Raw genomic sequence first — 21,870 nt, 5'->3', positions numbered from 1 at the left:
AATTTCTCTCAGGAGATATTTGAATGAATTGGTTACCCAAAACAATGATCGATCATATTAATTGCATTTCCTGTTCTCTCGATGTCAAAATGTGTATTCGAAATTGTGTTCATTGCTGAGATTCGATGAGTATGTTTTTCAATTTGACGTTGAAAAAAAATCGTCGCACACGTCGTGTAAAAAAAACCGAAGAAAAAAAACTTCAAAAACTGCAGTCACAAGCTATTAGTAAATCCGTTGTTTTATGCAACATGAAAATAAAATCATATTGATGTACATGTAAACCAGCAGCAGTACCAACGAGGCGTGCCATCACTTTTTCTTCGCGTCTTTCAGTCCAGCACCAGCGTTGAATTTGAAAAATATTATGTCACCGTCCTCGACTACGTAGTTACGACCCTGTTGTCTGTACTTTCCAGCCGCCTGTGGGATTTCAAATTATTGTTATTTAGATATTGCGAAAAATTCTCAAATCCAGTCAGGTGAAGGAAAAGCAGAATTGAGCTGCCTGAATTTTTTGTAATAAATTGTCATTTGAATAAATTTGTTACGAGAAACCCTATAACGAATTTACTCTCAATGGGAAACGAGAAAAATTCGTTGTGAAAGTGGGGAATAATATTTCGAGAAAAATTGGATAGTTTTTTGTTACCTTGACACCAGCTTCGGAGCCTTCGTTTTTGAAGTCCTCGAATTTCATGACTTCTGCCATGATAAAACCTTTTTCAAAGTCCGTGTGAATTCTACCTGCAGCTTGTGGTGCTTTCGTCCCTTTCTGATGAACAATCAAGAGGATCAATTAGTTTATCCCAATAGTTTGAAAGAGAAAAAGTTGGAAATCAGTTCATAAACCCATCGAATTTTTTGTCACCTTTTAGATTACAATTATTTTCGTTTTTTTTTGTGATTGAAAAATACCTGAATCGTCCATGCTTTAACTTCGTCAGCTCCAGCAGTGAAAAAGTACTGCAATTGAAGAGACTTGTAACCCTGAACGATGATTCTATCCAGAGCACTGAAAAAATCGAAAAAAAAAAAAACATTTTGATTAAGAATGGAAACTGCATTTCATAACGAAATTACAGTCAATTTGGTAGATGGTTCGAAGCTTTTTGTTTATTTCAACAAGCATAAATTTCGACGAAATTGCGTATGATTGTTAATCAAAATATTTGAATTGCAAGAGTGCAAAAAAATCTGGAAATTACTGAAATTTTAATTCTGTGAAAATCGATTGTTTGAATCGAGCAAATTATTGATAAATTGTGGAATTCTCTTGCATATTCTTCAACAATGATCCTCTCAAATAGTGAAAATAGCAAATAAGAAAAAATAAAATTCACAGACGTTAAAGGATATTAAATGAAGGAGAGATTGAAAAAAACTGAGATTTGCGAAATGGTTGAAAAAGTGGAGCGTATCTGGGGACCCCCGGTGCCGAAAATATGATTGTCCTGAACGAAAAAGAGCATCAACTCTAATGACAGGTTATATACTTTGGCCAGGACGATCGCGATCCGTGGGTCTCTCCTCCGCGGAGGAGAATCTCTCCGACTGAATTTGGCCAATTCAGGGAATACACATAAAGCTGAAACGACTTAATACTGCAATTTTATCATTTCGAGTTGTCTACCTACTTTTAGTAGTGGACCGCTCATCTTGCGGTCTCAAAATAAAATCATGGCAGTCCCGCTCTGATTATTGGGTTTCTTTGTAGTTTTTTTGCTTTGAAGTTATGCGTCACAGATTTTGCTCGGCGAAGGGAAAGAAAGAAACGAGGGCGAAAACGATTTACGTAGATGCGTAGAAAAACGACGACTTTTTTGCTGAATTTTTCATTTGAAGCTGAAGCATCATTCGTGGGATATCCTTCTTCGAAAAAACATCGATTTTTCATTCGAATATTATGTCTTGTTGGGAACAAAGTAAATTTTTTGATTTATTTAAAAAAAAAATTTCTCCACATTTCGCATAAAAATTACGACAACTTTTTGGGGGAGTTAAAAATGGTAAAAATGCAAAAAAATGGAGAAAAGCCTTTGGCTACGAATGACCCACTGGCCAAGTGAAGCCTTTCGTTGTCGTGCAGTATGCGAGGGTTTATTATAATGCTTGGACCAGGGCAGCCCTGTTTTCTGTGCAATTTTGCGCGTGAATTTGAATAACCGTTCGTAAAAATATAATGCTCGAGCGGGAAATTTTTCGGTGTTTTTATAAACAGCGTCGAAAGGGTAAGGGAGAAAGAGAGCGAGAGAGACCGACGTGTATCGGAGTCTAGACGGCCCGGCACGAGAACCCTTCCATTATTCTTAGCCGGTATGTACGAAGGGATGGTGAGGAAACAAAGAAGAAATAGAAGAAATAAAATCTTCGTGTGGGAACCACGAGATTCGGAAGGAAATGAGTTACAAATTTACGGCATTGAACCGTAAAAACAAGAGAATTTGAGTGGGCCGAAATTTTTTGCATATTTCAAGCTCCGCTTCGTTCTCATAAATGGAAAGAAAAAAAACTAAATGCAGAGGACGAAAAGATCGAGTTTTACAATTTTCTAGGTCGGAAGTTTTCTATCCAACATTATTTTGTTTTCACTTTAAATTTCACTGCCATTTTGCCCTTCTTGAAGTTAGACTCGATATGGAACTGAGAATAAAAGTATGAAAAAATATTTCCAGCGATTTCTTCTCGTTCAGGATTTAATTTCGTTTTGCATTAAAAAATTAGGTTCCCCATGAAACTAGTGCAGAGTATTTCTCACCTGGCAACTTTGTGCTCTTCGAAATACCTCGCTGCCTCAGGTGGCTCCATATCGATAACCTTGTTCTCGAATGCACCACTGAAGGGAATGAGACTCGCGCCAGGGTCATTCTTGTCGACCCACTCTTTGATTTTGATCAGCCTGTGCAAGATGACAACGAAAAAAATTACTTTGGGGAGTTTGTATGACAATTTCAATGTGAATTGAAGTGTTTTTCGAAATTCTTAAGGTGGTCACGTGGACTTGAAATAAACTCAACGGAGTTTTATTTATTGTAGGAATACCAAAAACTTGCCATTTGTTTTTCTTCCGAATGTAATCTTTCTCCGAGAGATTGACCAAGTAAATAGCGGGTTTTGAAGTCAGGAACAAATATTTGTTGAGCACGTCGATCTACGGTATTGGAAGGAAAAATACTGGATGAAAAAATCAGCGAAAAAACTGTTGAATCGCTCCTTAAGGGGGTTCCCGATAGCTTACCTCGTTGACGCTCCAATCCGCGAACCTGATGTGTTTTTTTTCCTCGTGCAGGATGGTCTTGACTTTGAGAAGGGCGTCCTGAGAGAAAATAAGCAAAGTAGTGATCAATCGGTTCGAAATAAATCCCGATGAAAAAGGGAGTGCGGTGAGGGGAGTTCGGATCTGAGAATTCTGAGTAAATTGCAAAGAGGAAAAATTGCACGAGCGTTTATAAGAAAATTGTTTTGGTATGGAAGAGCTTGCAAAGTTGGGATTGATTTCTTCCAAGAAGTTTGTGTCCACGCCCGTTTTGGCCTCGTGGCCTCCGGAGCTCTTAATCTCGAGTGGTAATTCCGCGGGTTTCGTAGCACAGGCGAATCCATTTAAAAATCTTTCTCATTTCTCCAACTGCGAGCGGTGAAAAAAAGCACACAAAATCGAAGCTCACGTGCGTGCACAATTTCCGATTGTATTATCTTTCTATTTTTGTTTTCGTGACAAGAAACGATTACTCGGGAAGGTTTGAATGGAGAAAACGAGGTTGGGAGCTTGAGCCGACGCCGGGCGTTAAACGCAGAGGCTAAAGTGCAGGGAAACTTGGTACTTTCGAAAAGGTTCGTTGAGCTTTGATGAAAACGATTATCCTACGAGTTTAATTCTCTCGGCGATATACTCATTCGCATTTTCCATTGTAATCCGAGGCCTTTTTCCTCTTATTTCATTTCCGTACTACAATATCGCGCGGCCTATCCATAAATCTCATTTAAACACACGCTATTCGATCTTCCCATCGTGTTTCTTCTTGGCAGTTGCGAAAGAGAGGGAAGCAAAAAAGCCGGTAGATTTCTATCGAGAAGCTCAGCGGGCTTGACTCCCTTTTTTATATCTTTGTGTTTCGTACGAGTCGGAGCTTAGGACTGTCATTATCACGTCGTCGTCGATGAATCGATGGCTCGTTGATCCTGAAAATATCACGCGATAATACACACAGCGTGGGTGATCCCGCGCTAACACGATCACTAACACCGTTAAATTAAATACAAAAGCTTTCCTGTCGAGATATAAATAATCTTTATTTATACACGTCGAAAGTCTTGTCGTCAATGGAGAGGGCGCCCGCGCGATCACGCGCGAGGTATATGATTTGTAAAGGGATGCGTGGGCGTAAGAACCGCGAGCCTTTCAACTCCCGCCAATAAAATCGATCGTGATGTTCCGCTGAGCCTTTTTCTCGAGCGCGACTCAATGCAAATACGTTATGATCACGGAGAGATCGTTTGATACAGAATCAGGGGCCCGGGGAGGAAGAATAGCAGAGGAAAGAGACAGAGAAGGGCTCATGAGCGAAGGAGAATCGTGATATCGTAAGACGAGGGTTATACGCCAACGCGTGTGCTGCGCCGAAGTTGTCTTAGGCGGAGTTACGTCGAACATTGTTCCGGTGCAAAATACGAACCGATGGAAATCACTTCGTCACGTGGATATGACGAGCATTTCACGGCGTTTGGCTCCGAACGGGACTTTTATTGGGGAGATTTTGGGAATGATTGCGCGGGCAAATGGCCGAAAGATCGTGCCGAAAAATCAAGATAAATCTGAGAATTTTGATCGGTTTTTTCCGAGTTTCTTCAATACTCACGTATTCGGGTTTGAGTTTTTTGTCGTTGCCTCTGACAACGAGTTTCTCCAGTTTCTCGAGATGAACGGAGAGAAATTCGATGTCTTTGAGACGCAGCTCTTCGCTGATGATCTCGAGATCACGCACCGGATTCACTTCGCCCTCGATGTGCGTCACGTCGTCGTCTTCGAAAGCTCCTGAATTAGTGCAAAAAGTTTTAAATTGCAGTTACGATAGCGGCCATCCTTGAGATTAACGAGGACGTTTGTTTATCTTCTCTACAATTCGTGAAACACCTTCAGAATCTGACGAACTCTGACATACTTTCGTATCGGGGAGCTCGAAGATTTGTTTTCGCGCATTTCTTGTTAAGCTTGCACGATTTTCGATGTGCAACATCGATAGGGGAAATATGCAGGAAAATAACACGCGAGAATATCATTCGGACAAAGGAATAATAAAATATTATCGTTCGTCGATGCACGAAGTTTGCAGAAAAAAGGGAAAATTTAAACGGAGGAAAAAACAATTGCTAATGCGTCGAGATCAATTGTAACGATCGAAACAACGTTTGCAGAATGGCGCGATCTTGCTTCCCGATTCCACTACATTTTTGCGCTCGTAAATGCTCGAGAATTTTTTCTCCCACAATGTGGTGTGATGTGAGTATGTTTTTTTGCTCTCTTCCGCTGTGTATTAAATTGCAAATTGCAGGTGACACGCGAAGTGGTAACTACGTCTAATTCATTTGCTTGGCGTATACACGGCCTTCGGCCCTGTACGTAAAATATAGGTGCGTTACCAGGTATTTTTATATTATTTTTTCAATTCCGAAAGTAGTATCGTTACCGATACGTTACCGTGCGTATGTAAAGGGTGGCCCAGAATCGAATTTCTCCGTTTCTTTAATGAGATTCAAGTCAGAAAGTTAGTCACTACTCTTTTCGTAGTTTCTGTCAAAAGGGTTGGAGATAGAGCAAAAATGTAGGGGACTGATCTTGCAGAGCTTGAAATTTCCCAAAAAAATGTATTCGGTCGAATTTTTCCAGCTTCAGTCGTTTGGGCCTGGGGGAGGCTCGAAAACTGTTTGGTACTGTAAAAAATCGACGGAATTGGCGAGACTGATCACTTCTATGGGCTCTACTTTTGAAACCGTCGGAGATAGAGACAAAATGTATAGGACTAAATTTGTAGAGCTGAGAATTTTCTACGAAAAAGTTCCTCACGCTATTTTTCTATCTCGATCAGTCTGGCCCCGAGAAACGTTTGAAAAAGAACGTTTTTTTTTCGAGTGTAGCGAGCAGAAGAATCTTTTGGAGATTCCGATAGGAATCTGATCGAGAAATTGTAAGGGTTTTCCCGACGAGAAATGTGGGAGAGAAATGAAGTTTGTAACGTCGAACATCCGATCTGGGACACCCCGTGTATTTGTTTATTACGTGAACAGATGGTTCCTGCACTTTGTGAAATAACGACTATAACGAGGAAAAAAAACGCGTGCATTGACACTTTAGTCGCCCTCGCGAGTTTTCCAATTACGCTTTCGATGGCTTTAGCGAGAAAAAAAGCTAACACGTCCCGCGGGATCGTTATGCGGAGTTGTATGCGAAAAAAACTACAGCGTTCGAGGTGCGAAGGAAAATTAATTTCACATAAAATTCTCGCTTGTTTTCGCTCATTCTATGCCAACGACGGCTGCAACCCAAATCCCATATAATTCAAGATCGATTCCCCCGTCAATCGTATTTCCATAAAAAAATATTATTTTTTCGTCTTTTCGTCAGTCCGACTTACTGCAAAGATGGAAAATGGCGTCACACGCGCTGATGTGCGACAGAAAAGCGTTTCCTAGCCCCTGACCTTCGGCAGCTCCCTTCACAAGGCCGGCGATATCGACTACGTTGAGAAACGCTGGTACTTTGCTGCAATTATAAAAAATATGAACTGTCGGAGAGTCGTCGAGCCAGGAACGAATCAGATTTCTTCTAAACTCTCGTTCATTATTCCGGAAGATCGATAAACAGGCTAATTTATGGATTTTCAACGTAATCGAAAAAGCTCGAAAGAATTCTTCGAAAATTAGTGTAAAGCTGCTTTAGCGAGGCGAGTTATTCCGAGCGATTTGGAGCTCTGGAGTTTGGATCAAAGGGCCGAAATAGTGTCGTGTGCTATACGATGCATGAGCCAATGGAAGAGCATTTGCGGATGGCGCAGCGTTGCTATAGAATGCCAAAGGGAGAGAGGAAGCTCCCCCTCCTGTGACAATGCATTTAAATGCTAATGCCGGCCTCATTAAACAATTAGTCTTTGAAGAGAGGCGTCGGTGAAAGTGGCGACGTTGTAGTGAACGAAAGGTCGAGGGCGAGAGAGGCGGGGAGCAGATTAACTGGCTTTTATTACGGACCAGTGGATCCTCCATGACACGTGGCTGCTCCATCGCATGCAACGAGTGAGCATTGCTATCGCGAGATAAACCGACTATGAGGCTCAAAAAAGAGCCTCGAACTTTCAGTCTGCGAAAATGAATTCGATCCCTTTGAAACGGTGACGAAACTCATTCCGACTCTGGCTTCTCATCGAGCGAATCAGTTAAGAGAAAAGCTGTTTAATGAACGATCGAGTTGATATTTGCTACGCTGCGATCCAACGAAATACTTTTGTTTTCAAATCCTCCAAATTTTTTGTACAGAATCCCCAAAAGCTCAGAAATCGTAACTAAAATTAGTTCGTTACTCGGGAGATTGTGGAAACAAAGAATCATTTTTACTACGATTCAATCAAAGACGAAAACTTGAATTTCCCTCAGGCTGATTTACTGTTCGTAATATATCGTGCAACTTTGCTAATGATCCGTCATCGAAAAAAATGAAGGGGTTTCCGGACGGAATCTAAGATTTTTCGTTATCAAAACCAAAGCACTTGCGTTGATGCTCTGGAAGCTCTCTTCTCAGCAGTACGTCAGTACGGTTTATAATACACATTACGTAATATACGTAGAAACGAATCTGCATTGCAGATCACGTAGTACAGCGAAACGTGCCACGACGACCGCCCTTTTCAAGAATAAAGGCCAAAGACGTATGGAAATGGCTCTCGTAGTTATTCCAAATCGTTTCCCTCCAGAGGTACCGGGATGAAGGGGATTTTCGCGAATGCGAGGAGACAGTGAAAAGAAAACGAGAAAGAGAGTCGCCTACGATAATGCCATAATATATTCTCAGCGCATAGAAATTTCACAGCATATACATATACTTCCGAGCTACTCTGAAGGAGGAAAAAAGAGGCCTCGAAGACGGAATTATTTACGAACGAGTGAGTGCTTACCTGGCCGGCTTGAAGTATTCGCACAGGTAGTCAAATCTTGCGTCTGGCACTGGTACTCGACGTGCTTCGAACAAAAAAGGAACCAAAAATAGGTCACAATCGTCTGTTTATGAAAGAGTGGCAGCGTGAAACTTCGTAATGAGTCACCAGTCGATTCTCATTCAAGTTCTCCAATTTTGAAGTTAACGTTTCTGTATAGAATTAGATGAATAAAATATTCTGTCATTGATGAAGGAAAAATTGTGCATTTTTTTTAGAAATTATTAAAGAATTTTAAAAAACAGTGATCTCAAATGGATTTTCTATAAAAACTGACGTCTTAACGCTCAAAAGACACCACCTTTCGCATGTACTCTTTTCTAGGGGATTATTCACACTGTGCGAAAGCGTCGTTGGAAAAATTCGTAAGCTACCTCGTCGACTATTTTTGAAGTCGCTCTTTTCAATGGTCCCAATGAAATTTGGCTAAAATCCTTTTTTTTTTTTATTAGGCTTGTGCAAGATGAAGCAAAAAGTAGCAATTTTTGGGGTCCGTTTTTTTTAAATCCACGATTCGGAAGCCTCATCGTATTATTTTCCAATGATAAAGTGCATTAATCGTGTTCTCGGTGTTTGTACTTTCGAAGTGTGGGCGCTTCGTTTTTTCTTCCCCAGTAAAATTGCTAAAATAAAATGTTTGAAACAATATTTGACAGAAAATGAAGATTTTTCAAAATTCGTCAGAAAAGTAGGTCAGAAAAACATAATTATAATTTGTTTAAACGCGCAAAGACGTTTTCATAGTGAATAAACCCCTAGAAAGCTGTACACGCGAAAGATGTTTTTTGGGCGTTAGAATTTCGAAATAATGAACAAAGTGCTCTAAAAATTGCCATGAAATTTTGAAACATCGTTAATCCATTTCTAGGAAGGTTTGGACTAAAAACTTCTTGGATTGAGTGAAATTGGCTATAAATCTCAACAAAATGATCGTTTGTTTGAGTATTTTGAATTTTTTGGTCTTCACGTCGTTCAGATGAGTACGAAAGATCCATTGGAAGTGAATTCTTATTGTTAAATGTGGGACAAAGCCAATGAATGTGAGAAACGAAGGAAACGACTCTGGGTCCATGAACCTCAAATCGCTGGTTCATCGTAAGGATGAAGATTTTTCTTCATGTTTTCAGTAGCGATTCGAATGATCTGCGAACGAGCATCCATTCGTTCGGCAACTTCTTTATAAACTTCGATCTCGTCGAGCTCGCATCGGACATTGTGAGTTTTGAGATAAACTCCGATGTGCACGGCGGCCGAGACCGCTGCTGACATTCCGGGGTGCTTTGGTCGTTTAGCAGCAGTTTCAGTCACGGATTTGACGACGTCTTCGGCCAGGCTCTTATCGAGGTACTCGAGATTCGATAAATTCGTGACTAAATTTCTCGCCATTATTTCTTTGATTTCGGAGACTCGGATGACGACCTTACTGTACATCGGAGCACGGGAGATGAATCTTTCTCTGCACTCGTCCGAGCAGAAGAGAAACAAACGATCCTCGTAGAGGACAGCGACATTTCGTTTTCCTGGTACGAGCACGTACTGAGGAAGCGAATCGACATAAGTAACGATGCAAACGCCCTCGGCGACGAGCCTCCTGGCCCAGCAGGGGTGCTCAATGTCGATTTCGCAGTCCAACACTTGTGGACGGATCTTGGGCAAACCTGGTGGCCCACGTGGAGGCAAACAGGCTAATGGATTCCTCGCGAATTCGTTGTAGTGTCGGGGACAAATCCAATAAAAGTACTGGCGAAACTGTACGAGCCCGCAACGATGAGGGGGCGAGCCCGAGAACGTCAAAGTTTCCTCGTGGTGCAAGCACGCAGGACAATAAGCCTCGAAGGTACTCTGACGGTTTTTAAACTCGTAGGGCGTCACAGCGAGACTCTTCAAACTGTGCACTTTCTCGTAATCAGCCTCCCGGAAGTAGCGCTTTATATCGGCGAATCTGGAACGTACGAGAGCGTCAGATTCACGCCAAACTGCCCATTTGCTATCCGCAGCGTCCACGTCGACCACGTTTTGCGTATATTTTCTCAACCAGTCGAGAAAACTCGGTGATTCTGCCCGCCACTTGCGAAAACGTTGAGATATTTGAGCTCTCGATTGTCGAACGCTCTTCCTCGCAATCGCCTCCTCGCTCGTGGACGACTCCAGACAAAAGTCGAGACCCGCTCGCAGATTTATGACGATCATTGCTCGAATATTCAGGAGCGCCAACTCCTCGGCTTCCTCGCGATCGGATGGGAACCCGTCGAGGATGTAACCCTGAGTACAAGATCGGTAATCCGAGCAGTACAATTCGACGACACGAGCAAACAATTTAGCAGTTATTTTCTCCTTCGATTTCGATAATTCTTCGATCTCCGTGGCAGTCTTCGTCCAGCTGTAATTTTTGCGAACTCGCGTCAGAGCCTCTTCCCGATTTATCACCCGGAAGCCGTAAGCGTCCGCGAACCTCCGGGCTACAGTCGTCTTCCCACATTTTGGTGGACCGACGATCGAAAGCTTTGCCGGAATGGCAACGTTGCAGGAATCTTGTGAAATGTACTTCAGAGGGTCTTTCTGAAACATTCTGGAAGCTTCTTCACCGGCGACGAAGTAAATGTAATGTCGATGAACAATCGGATAAATTTGGTCTCTTTCGTCCAACGGTAAATACAAATGGAAAGGATTGCTTCGACGGAACATCTGAACGGGACAGGAGCGACCGAAAGAACTCAATAAATAATATCCGCACTCGAGCAAATCGTCGGCCTTGTAAGCGTTCAATTGATGCGTTTTCTCCAGCGGTGGAGATTCCCTGTAAATGAAAGGACGGACAATCTTTCGTAAACTTTTTTTCAACGCGTCGAGACGTTTGTCGGCGTTGACGATTATCCACGGTATCGATTCTTCCTCCATTCGTGTTCTCGCTTTGTCCAGCATTTCGTTTTTTCTCTCGTGGGTCTCTTCGATTTCGCGCAATATTCGATCCCTCGCTTCTTCCCCGTGAGCGTACTCTTCTCCTACATCTTCCGCCTCGTCCTCGGTGTTATTCGCAATTTCTTGCTTTTTCTTTAAACTTTCAACAAGTACCGGGAGCAAACGTTCCTGCGCTTTTTCCAAGCTGCATTCCAATTCGATGACGAGTTCTGGCACCGCGTAATTACTGATCATGAGATCCACGTCTTCCAGGCAGTTGGGAAACGAATCGAAGATAATGGGTGAATTGGTGCGAGGGCTTTTGAAGGCATTGAAAACGCAAGCGTCGAGAATCCAGTCGGGGAGAGCCGCGCCTTCTTTTTCATATTTTTCAACGATCGCTGGGTCGGCGTCGTCCGCGCGATCGGACGAATTCGAAGGAGCGCCGAGGCTCCCCGATCCCACGAATTCGTGCAATCTGTCGAAAAAATCGAGGCGAGTCGCTCCGAACTCGGCGGAGAGGATCGCGGCCAGGGTGCTTTTGCCGCTTCCCGGTGGCCCGACGATGCAGACCCGAGCGAACGGACCTTCCGTTATCGGTTTGCCGAAAGGCACGTTGAAGGCTTCCGGCTTCTCGACGAATTCCTTCAGAGCCCGAGCACTGGAGCACAAATAAATTTTGTCCAAAAACGATGCGCCGTACTCGCTCTTTCCCTTCCACAAGACGTTGGCCCGGGCGAGGGCAACGGGGCAGTAAATTCCTGTGTCGCCGAACGAGCGATTATCCTCGTCGGTCCTTCGACCGCTCGATTCCCCGAGCTCTTCGTCTTGCGAGAAATCTTCGCTTCTTTCCTCCGCGTCCGTCACCGAGTCGTTACTCTCCTCCAATTCCCTGTCGCGTTCCTCGTCGCCGATAATCCTCGCTTCGAGACGAAAAGCGCGAGAAATGTGCTTGACGACGCTCTCGTAGACGCTCGCCGATTCGTCAAACTCGCAAATGAACGGCTTCGCACCGCTTTCCTCGAGTGTCGAACTGAAGAGTTGCCACTTTTTAGAGAAGTCTTCGAGACCTTCGACGTACGCCTCCTCCGTCCTCTCATTCCTCTCGGGATCCTCGTTCAACTCCGATTCCCCCGAAGCATTTATCGCCTCGTAGTACCTCTTCCAACTTCGCAACAAGTTTGTGAACGGCGGTTTCTCGCTTATGAGAATAAGATCGTCGAAGATAACGCCTGCCTGGGCGAGGAGCCTCCAGATTTCAGGGTCCGGATGCATGCCGTCTACGATACATCCGGGTTCCCTCGAGAACTCAGCATCGACCGGCCCCTCCGCGACCATGCCGATCCTCGAGATCAACGATTCCGCAATTTCCTTTTTAGTTATCACGATTTTATCGTCCCGCAGGTGTTTAACTTCGTTCTCCAAGATGGCTGCGACTTCCGGATCGTGTTCAGAGACTTGGCGAACCGGTGGTTCAGCGTCGCGGAGATTGTGCGGTGCGTACTCATAAATTATCGTTTCATTGTTTCTTGCGGTTTCGACGAGATCGTCATTTTCTTCGAACGCTTCGAGCCCGTATTCGCGCAGTTTCTCCCGTAAGAACGTTGGCTCCGGGTGCTCGCGATGCTCATCTTTTTCCTCGCCCGACGAGTCCTCCGTTCGTCGGGATTCGTCGAACTGTCGAATGACGTCGCGTGCTCCGTGGAACCAAGAATCGAGGGCGTCTTGTCTGGCGATTTCTCTCTCGTGTCGCTCGCTTTCCAGGCGGATTTTCAAGTCGTCGACGATTCGATCGAGGGCTTCGCGCATGGCCTCGGTGACGTTGGCATGCCTGCGCTCGTCCTGCATTTCTCTGATTAATTCGCGAACGTCGATGACGTTCGCGAGGAATTTCCTGGCTAGGGACTCGCTGAGCTCGGATTTGCCCGAGTACGTGGGTCCGAAAATAGCGACCCTGCAAATCGGTCGCGGCTCCATCGAGGCGAGAAAGGCTCGAGGGTTTTCCAGAAACGTTTCCATCCGTTCGAGGGACGACAAGAAAAATATTTTGCTCATAAAACCCACCGCGAATTCTACTTTTCCTTGGACTTTCCGCCCCATCGCCGTTTCGACCGGGCACATGAACTTCCAGCCGGAAATGGACCAGCGGTGCTTGGACGAAAGCGCCGATTTCTTGGCCAATCGAACGAACGCTTCGTGCATTCTGTCCTCCGGAACTTCCGCCTCTTCATTCTCGAACTCCTCGTCCTCGAAAACCCCGTCAAGTTCCGAGATTCTCTGGGGCATGATCGCCCGGGAAAGTGGCAAGCTCCGGAGCCTCGCGCTCACGACTTCAAACATTTGGGACAGAGTCGTACGGCCATCGAGTCTGATGACGTTTTGGGGATTGTGCAAGAGGACGTAGCGTTCGATGGCGGGAAGAGCGTACAAGTTGTAGGCCTCACAGCGGCCCTGGGAACTGGGGACTGCACTCGTACGCTGGACGAATACTTTTTCCATGATTTCGTCATCGAACGGCCCCTCCGCGGTTGCCCGCTTCCTCCCACCGGTCGCTTCGACCACGGGACCGAATTCTCGGTTCTCTGGACATCCGTCGAGGTCCTCGTCGGGACAGGCGACGTAAATAATGACCGTTGGCTTGACCGGCCAGGACTGAAAAACCATGTTCACCTGTTGGGGAATGTAGTCTTTGCACTTTTCGTGCAATTCCTCCGCGTCGTTGTCCAATGTGAAAGGGTTGACGGGAGCGTGAGCGGAAGCGACGTTTTTGACGAATTTCAAACTTTCCTGTACGGTCGTACGATGGAGCAGGTCGATGCGAGTGTCCAATTCGAAATCGCCTCGTCGCGTCACCGTTGGAGGCAGGGAAGCAAGGCTGCCGCTGTCGAAGGTCGACGGGGTCGTTGTCTCGGACTCCGGTGCGCAAGGGCCACTGGCGCAGCAAGTTTCTTCCCCGTGTTCGGGGCAAGTGTCGTCGGGACAGGTGGAAATTTCGATCTCGGCGTTCTCGGGAATTAATGGCACGCCTTCGAGCACGTACCCTCTGTGCAAAACGTCCTTTCTTCTGATCCGACTGTTTATTAAATTCATTATCATGTTCGCTCCCAGAGTTTCGCCCCTCTGGAGCATCTCCGTCATCCAGCATCCCTTCTCCGTACCATTTTCAATTTCGTAACTGATCAGAGATTCTGGAGATATCAAAACGCACTTCCACCAATCAGCTATGAGTTTGGCTAACTCGTGGTTGGCCAAGCCGGGCTTTCCGAAAATAACGAACGAAACGGGCTCCCGCTCGAGGTACTTTGCTCTCGCAGCGTTCTCCTCGTAGGGGTCACGGACTGTGAAGGGATCGAGCGGCGGCTCAAAGTGTATTCGGCTGCCTCCGTTCTCACCATTTTTTCCCTCGTGAATTATGAAATTCTCGATCCTCTCGAAGGGGTTTGTGTCTTCGGTGTAAGCGTAGTACACGCTCGCTCTGGGACACCAGGCTGAGAGGCTCGGGGGCCAGTATTGCCCGGATTTTCCACAGACATAACCTCTCGGTTGGAAAATTTCGTGCTCCGAGCTTCGAGAATCACTTTCCGAACAACAATCGTCGCTTTTTTCCTTCCCTTTTCTACGAGCTTCTCTTTCATTTTGTATCTTCTCGCACATTATACTGACCGAGTGGAAATACGATGTTGCATTTTCACGAATGTGACGCGACTCTTTTGACACGCGACAGAAACAAAAGTATCCTGAGAGCAATCCCAACGACGGTTACTCTCGAAATCGCATGGCTTGGGGATTGACGGTAAAATTGATTTGAAAATCATCTAAATTTCAATTAGAATCCTTAAAAATACTTATTTTCATTTGGATCGATGGTGCAGAACGGAAAATTCTCAGCAGCTGCTTGGCTCTTCGTAAGGACATTGAAGAAGGTCGACTTTCCGACGTTTGGGATCCCGACGATACCAACTTTGAGGTTCGTACCCACCCGCCCGATGAGGGGCTTCCTTTCAGGCTCCTCAACCTTCTTCGGTGGCATCCTTCAACAGTGAAAATAAAAATTCGTGCTTAGCTTGGGACGAAGCTGGAGCGCCCGAGACGTTTCGTTGCCTTTCCAAAGTGCTTTGCCATTCGAAAGGTTTCCAAGTTAAATAATATCGAAGCCGAGTTCTTACATAATGAAAAGCTAGTTCGAAAATAGACTCCCGATAAATACACATTTCGAGGATCGATTGAAACGGCGAGGGGTTCGCTTAATTTTCAACATTAGCGTCCTCCAATACACGTGTATTTAGCTACCGAGGCGCAGAATTTTGTTCGAATTTCTGTGTGCGAGAGAGAGAGAGAGAGAGAGAGAGAGAGTGTGTGTCTCGTTCAGAAACGGCAATAAAAGTTGACCACACCGTGTAATAAAAATCGATCGCAGGATCGTCTTTCGCGCGGGCGCATTCCTTTGGCGAATTTTCGGAATGAATGAAGCAACGAAAATGAAGGGTTAGGAAGGATGGCATATTGCCAGTGCCATTTGAAAAGGATTTCGCGTCGCCGGGACATTGTAAGAGTGCAAATTGAGGGTTGGCATTCGCGGTGTCTAGGACAGTGGAGCATCGCGGAGAGGCTACTTTTATCATTATTTCTACCAATCGGTGAAATCGTTTCCGTGATTTTCAGAGCTCGAGGGGGTTTCTCTTCCCACAAATATCGGTTCCTCGCAGCATCGATGAACACTTTCGCAAGTGGTACATGCATTTACGCCCGTTCGTGTAACATCCAACTCCGAGATTCGAGAGATCGCGTACTCGGCCACTTCTCCCTCAAGAGAAGAGGCTCGAGCACGACCTTCTGACTCTCAGTGTCCCTCGAGAAGTTTGCGTAACGTATTCTATTTCGCATGGACATTTGCATCATCGGAGATCGGGCATCGTCGGCGTTGCTTCTGGGTTTTTGCAACGGTCCTACGTGCTCGCGATCCTCGTGCTGCCTCGAAATGAAAATGATCGCGGTTTCGAGACGCGACACGCCCACGTGCCCTCCTACCCATAATCCTTAAGTCCCGCGTGCTTCTTCACCGGAGGGTACGAAACAAACCGAGCAAGGAGGACGCCGGATAGGGCGAAGGCTTCGGAAAAAACTCGGCAAAGGGATGAAGGGCGAGGAAGCAAGAGAGAGAGAGAGAGAGCGAGACGGTATAATACGCGAAATGCCCGGGGGTGAGTATCGCCGTTTCTCCAGAGTCGTTGAAAGAGAAAAGGAAGGAAGGGCTATCCGTGAGACGCGCTCGAGTGCGCTCGCGGTGACTAATTATATTAATGCGGCTACACGGCATCAGCCAATTGCTGTGTTTACCGCGGCAGATTGCCGCGTGCGGTGCACAACGCGTTCCGTATTGCCGTTTTGTATCAAAACGCGCGCGCGCGCGCGATTGACGACGACGACGTCGGCGACGACCGCGAGGTTTGTAGCCCAGGGACAAACGGACGAAGGTTCGAAGCGGACAACGAAGAAAAACGAAAACTAACTTTCCATCGCTTTCCCGAATTTGGGCCATTACGCTGATATTTGAAAGCGACAGTTTCGTAGGCGAAGGCAAAGCTCGTTTTTCCTCATTCTCGATTCGGTTCGCCTCGATCGACAAACGTTTAGAAATTCTCATTTAAATTCATCGGCATATTTATCCATTGAATTTCTACAAAGTAAGAAAATTGCAGGTACTTTTACCAAGAAAATTATCGTGCACCGCGGCTTCGGAGGTGAGCTGAGGTTTTTCGAGTCTCCCGCCCTCGATCGCTTCAGTATCGCGTTTCTCATTCTTTGAGGACCAAAGCGCGCGGCTAACCCCCTTCAACGGACGCGGTCCCGGAATATTTTTGGAGTATCCTCGAAACACTTTTATGCATTAGCTGTGACGGAGACGCGGCGAGTTTCCATACGAAATATATACGCGAATGTGCATATAAAAATGGTGAAAATGGGGGAGGAACATGGCGGACAAGAGGGCCCCGATTACTGGGCACCGCGACCGCGAATCACCGGCATCACGCCACGGATCCGCAAGCCCGCCTCAGGCCGCCAATCCACCGGCTTTTTCCTTCACAGACCTCGATTTATACTCCCCCTTTCGACCCCCACCCCGCGCGAAACTCTTTATCCGCGACCTCGTCCGTCTTCCTCCACGCGCTCGCTCTCGTCCTTCTTCACTTTCATCTTCTTACGATTTGTACGCTTTAACGTCAATCCCCCCGCGCGAATCTTCCTCCTTTTTTCATCTTTTTTAAACTCCGCATCTTCTCCCCCGGCCCTTCAGCTTCTATCATTCGACTCTCGAACTCGGCAGGAAATTTGCGAATTACAATAATGGCCACCGACCGCGTCCACGCCTGCGAAAGCTACCCGAGGCTCTAACTAAACAACCCTTCGCGTCTTGGCGCCTTTCTTTCCACATTTATATTTATCGGCCTCATTACACGCGCCATAACCTCTCGAATTTCATTTTTTTCACTTTCCGCATTTCATCGGAAATCCTGCTACGTTGTCCGGGGCATAAATATTCAATCTCAGATTCCTCGGCCGCGCTTCGTCTGACCGTGACTTCAAACTGATCGTTCGCATTCTCATTTCGAGGGGAGTTTTATTTCTTATAGTAGATTTTAGTACATTTTATTTTTGGTAGATTTTAACGCGCGGATGATCAATCGGCTTTGGCGAAATGAGAATAATTTTTGGGTGCTTCAGCTCGAAATTCTGTTACCACTTTTCGATAATTTATCACAATTATACATTGCTCAAGAAATTAAACTTTCAAGCTGCACTGATCGAAATTTTGGGGGCCTTTCTCGAACGATCGTGTCTCCATGAAAAAGTGTCGTAAAATTTATTTTAAAAATTCAGAATGTACCTCCCAATTTATCCGCGTCTTTCTTAAGACCATCGAGACGAAAAGTACCAAAAAAATTGAACCCGGTTTTGTTTCCTGACAATCGGTGCGCAATTTTTCTTTTACTTTTTTACGAGCTATCTAACGAAAAATCGCAATTTCAACTTTCAGTGCTCACTGCATGAGCGTGCTTTTCAGTGATCGATGCAGTTATTCAACCAGACGAATCCTTAGACTTTCTACATTTCCTGAGTCAAAAATATCTTTCCCTTTTCCCTAAAATTACGATCGACACGTGAGATCGAAAAGCACAAAAAAATCAACTGCGAAATAATTAAACCTGCAAAGATTTTGTACGACGTAAAAATGAAAATTTGTTTAATTTTTTCAATTTTTAATAAATATTATTCGCAGAAAATGTTACAAAAAAATGAAATAATTAGACCCGGAATGATATTAAAAGTCGAGTCTTCCTTTTTTCCATTACGTGAAACAAGTTTTTCGGTTTCGATCCAATGGACATTTTCCATTTTTTATATTACGAATTTTAACAAAATTTCTTGACATTAAAAGAATGAAAAATGTTAATAATGTAAATTAAACAAAATCGTGAAATACCGATTAAAATTAAGCATTTTCTTATCAATTCGCAGTACTGGAACCGTTCAATGAATTATCGCGAAGCAGGGAAGGGGGGATTCATCGAAAATGTGAGAAAGTATTTTTTCTCGTGGCTCGAGATGTCTCTATATGGAAAGTCTCCGTTGGTGAGTCGCCGTGCCCCGTAGCGGCTGTTCGAGCCAACTAAAAAGAGGAAATCAGCCGGATTGTGCGAGGTTCTGGTTTTCGAAGACATAACCTTAAATTAGATCAAGTCGTTTTGGTGTATCGATGAAAAATGTGTCGTCAAAGAGAAGCTTGAAATTTATGAGTTTTTCAGACACTGCAGTCTTCGTTTTGGGGATTTAAAAATCATTTTCAAACCCCTTTAAAGCTGTTTCGCACGCGGAATACTCAAACAGAAATTCTCGTTCGAATAATCACATTTCCCCGGGGCTTTGGACGCAATTCAATGACGGAGTTTATGATTTTTTAGACGATTTATGAATTACCTGCTTTTTTGGAGCTCTTACACCGGCCTTAATAAACTTAAACTTAATAAACTTTCACGCACAACGTGTCGAGCGAACAGGCACCACAGGGAGACACACACGCACGACACTCACACTTTGCACAGTGGGAGACCTGACGTCACGATTTTGTGTCCAGGAGATTTCGTCGGTAACAGAGAACTCTGATCTTCCGACCATGGAACATCGAGTTACAATGTTTTCCAAACTCTTTTCGCGCGTGTGCGGTGTGGAAAATCCTGTTGATAAAACAGCCGCGAATCCCCCCGAATCGATTCGGATGCGATTTTAAATCTCCACATATTTTTTTTACTTTCTCTTAAAAGTGAGCTTTATTTTCATTTCGATTTCAAAATTTTATTGATTTCAAAAGACTTTCCAAAATGCGCTTCCAGTAAATCCAAATAAAACACTGGAATTATCGATCGTCGAATTTTTTCAAATTTTATATAAACAGAATCACGTCGAGCTAATAAATTCAGTGATTTCAATGAATTTCAATCGGGCTCAAAGATTGGTTTGCTCATTATTTATTGTATTTACAAAAACATTTTTTTTCAATGAAACATTTGATTTGATAGACGAATAGATTGAAAATTCAGTGATAATTCGCCACATTTACGTGACAAAAATGTTCTAATTATTCCAATTTAAGTGCTACGAACAGTGTAAACGTTAGAATTTTGAGTATTTTTTGTTTTTTTTTTTTTTTTTTAATTAAAAATTGGATGGATATGAAATCTTGTACAATATTTTAATAATTGTCATGTGCCAAAATTGTGCCATTTCAAAACACCATTGTACAAAAAAATACCACGAAAAAAATTGAAAAAAATTTTTTTCAAGTACTTCTGACTATATGTAAAAAATGTGAACAAACTTTTATTTAAATCCATCCAACCAATTGTGATTTATATATAAAATAAACAAAAAATCCTAAAACTCATAGCCCTTAAAACCTTTTATCATGCGATAAAAAAAGTGATATTTATACGAGTACTTTCAGCTCGAGGATCGATCAGAAGAGAGGTCACGTGAAAAACAGAAATAAATAATGTTCCGATCGGCGGTGAGATATCGAAATACATAGTAGCTTATCTTCTCTGACACGTTTGCGTAGTTCCGGTTGGGACATTAACGTTAGAACGAGCACGGTTTATATTTACGACGTGTTGCTGAACATTAAGATAGGAAAAACATGGAATTCGATGTTGTTTTATCATCATTATTTTATTTGTGGATAAAGGGGCAATGGGAAAGTGGAAAACGATGGTTTTCCGCGATAAACTGCGTGCACGCGTATTCGCCATAATCAAAGAATCTCATGAATAAGCGAAGCGATCGATAAAATTTCTGGCGTTTATTTATTCATGGAACTTGGACTCGAAAGTTTGAGCCGAAACGTGGAAAAAAGTGCATAACGAAGGAAAAATCGGGGAATCGAGGAAGAAAGCCGAGAAAAAAGTAATTTCCCAATTCTCATAACGAATCTGCCCTTCGAGCGGGGCTTGTTCCTCGTAAATTGTTTGGAGAAGAGGATTATGGTGATTCTGGGAAACTCGAGAGTACCAACTTTTTTCCCCTTCTTACCCTGCCCCCCCTCCGCGGCTCTTGGTTAATCTGCGAGAGAAGAAGCCCATCAAACGAGACTGATTGCGACCCGCCGTTCATGGAAACCATAAACACGCACTATCCCGGCTCAAATCAAAAAGTACTCTTCGCACAGGTAAACATATGTACGCACTCGGGTACACAGGTGTCTCGCAACGAGCCCCGCGCGCGAGAACGAACAAAGGACTCGAAGAAACTCACTTTGTCTCGACTGGATTCCGGCTTTCGGGATGTGCGCGTGAAAATTTTTCGATACGCGATGGAACTGTTCTTATCGCGAAGGAACACACTTCGGGAGTTGAATGATTTTTTTCAAAGTTTCATTGCTTCGTGCAAATTACGAGGGACTTGAATCTCTTGTGAGCTGAGTAGAAAAATTGGACTTCATTTTACGAAGGAATCGTGCTGAAGTGCTGAAAGGAAATCGACTGGGACAAAAATGGTTGAAATTCGTCGCGACGAAGGCGTGTTTTCTGGGGAATATTATTTTTCGTTACAGTACATGCGTGCATCATCGGACGAAGGGAATTTGATTTTTTTCCATCGCGTCTTCATTCGTAAGGGAGAATTGAATCGAATCGATTACAAACTGGAATAATTCACCGAATTTATTTCTTCGATATAATTTTCTCAAAGTTCGAATGAAAATTGCTCAATTTTTCGCAATAAAAATTAAATGAGACTCGGAGTTTGGACAACTGAAAATGCGAGAGTGCCGAGCAAACGTTTCGGCGAAGAGAAATTTGTTGGGGACTGAGTAAATAAGGCTGAGGCCCGGGATCGCATTATAAGGATGATATAATTTGATAAAAAAAATTCTTCCGCTTCGCGCTCTCCGAAACTGTCCGCGATTATCCGCGAGTCCAATCCCACGTATGGGCACACAAGTGCGTCCCTCCGTGTGTTCGTGCGAGCAGGGAACGCCGGACGTGTGTGCCTTTTCATATAGAGATATACGAAGGGATGATCTCGGCACATAATTCGTGGGATAATACTAAAATTGGCATGGAATGAAATAAGAGAATGAGAAAAAATCTGTGAGCCTGCTACACTGTCCGGAGGAAGAAAAAGGGCGCTCGGAGAATGGCAGAAAAAATCACTCACCATTGCGTCGACCGTCGCATCGAGCGACTGATGCGCGGACGATCTTCAAGATATTCACTTCGCG

General features: G+C 44.2%; 1 protein-coding gene across 1 annotated transcript; it reads right to left on the bottom strand.

Moving 5' to 3' along the window:
• Positions 1–223: 223 nt before the first annotated feature.
• LOC122407519 (obg-like ATPase 1) lies at positions 224–19,205 on the bottom strand. Its single transcript, XM_043413797.1, has 11 exons — positions 19,074–19,205; positions 14,946–15,127; positions 8,160–8,220; positions 6,630–6,757; positions 4,857–5,032; positions 3,239–3,316; positions 3,054–3,151; positions 2,759–2,899; positions 919–1,015; positions 653–775; positions 224–423 (listed from the first exon to the last, which is right to left on the bottom strand). Exons 2-11 carry the CDS (start codon positions 15,124–15,126, stop codon positions 313–315), a joined length of 1,194 nt encoding a protein of 397 aa, XP_043269732.1. The 5' UTR covers position 15,127; positions 19,074–19,205; the 3' UTR covers positions 224–312.
• Between the last annotated feature and the right edge of the window lie 2,665 nt (positions 19,206–21,870).

This window comes from Venturia canescens, chromosome 3 (genome assembly GCF_019457755.1).
Source record: "Venturia canescens isolate UGA chromosome 3, ASM1945775v1, whole genome shotgun sequence".
NCBI classification, from domain to species: Eukaryota; Metazoa; Arthropoda; class Insecta; order Hymenoptera; family Ichneumonidae; genus Venturia; species Venturia canescens.
Note: the sequence above shows the minus strand (reverse complement) of the source record. Positions and strands in the feature narration are given on the sequence as shown.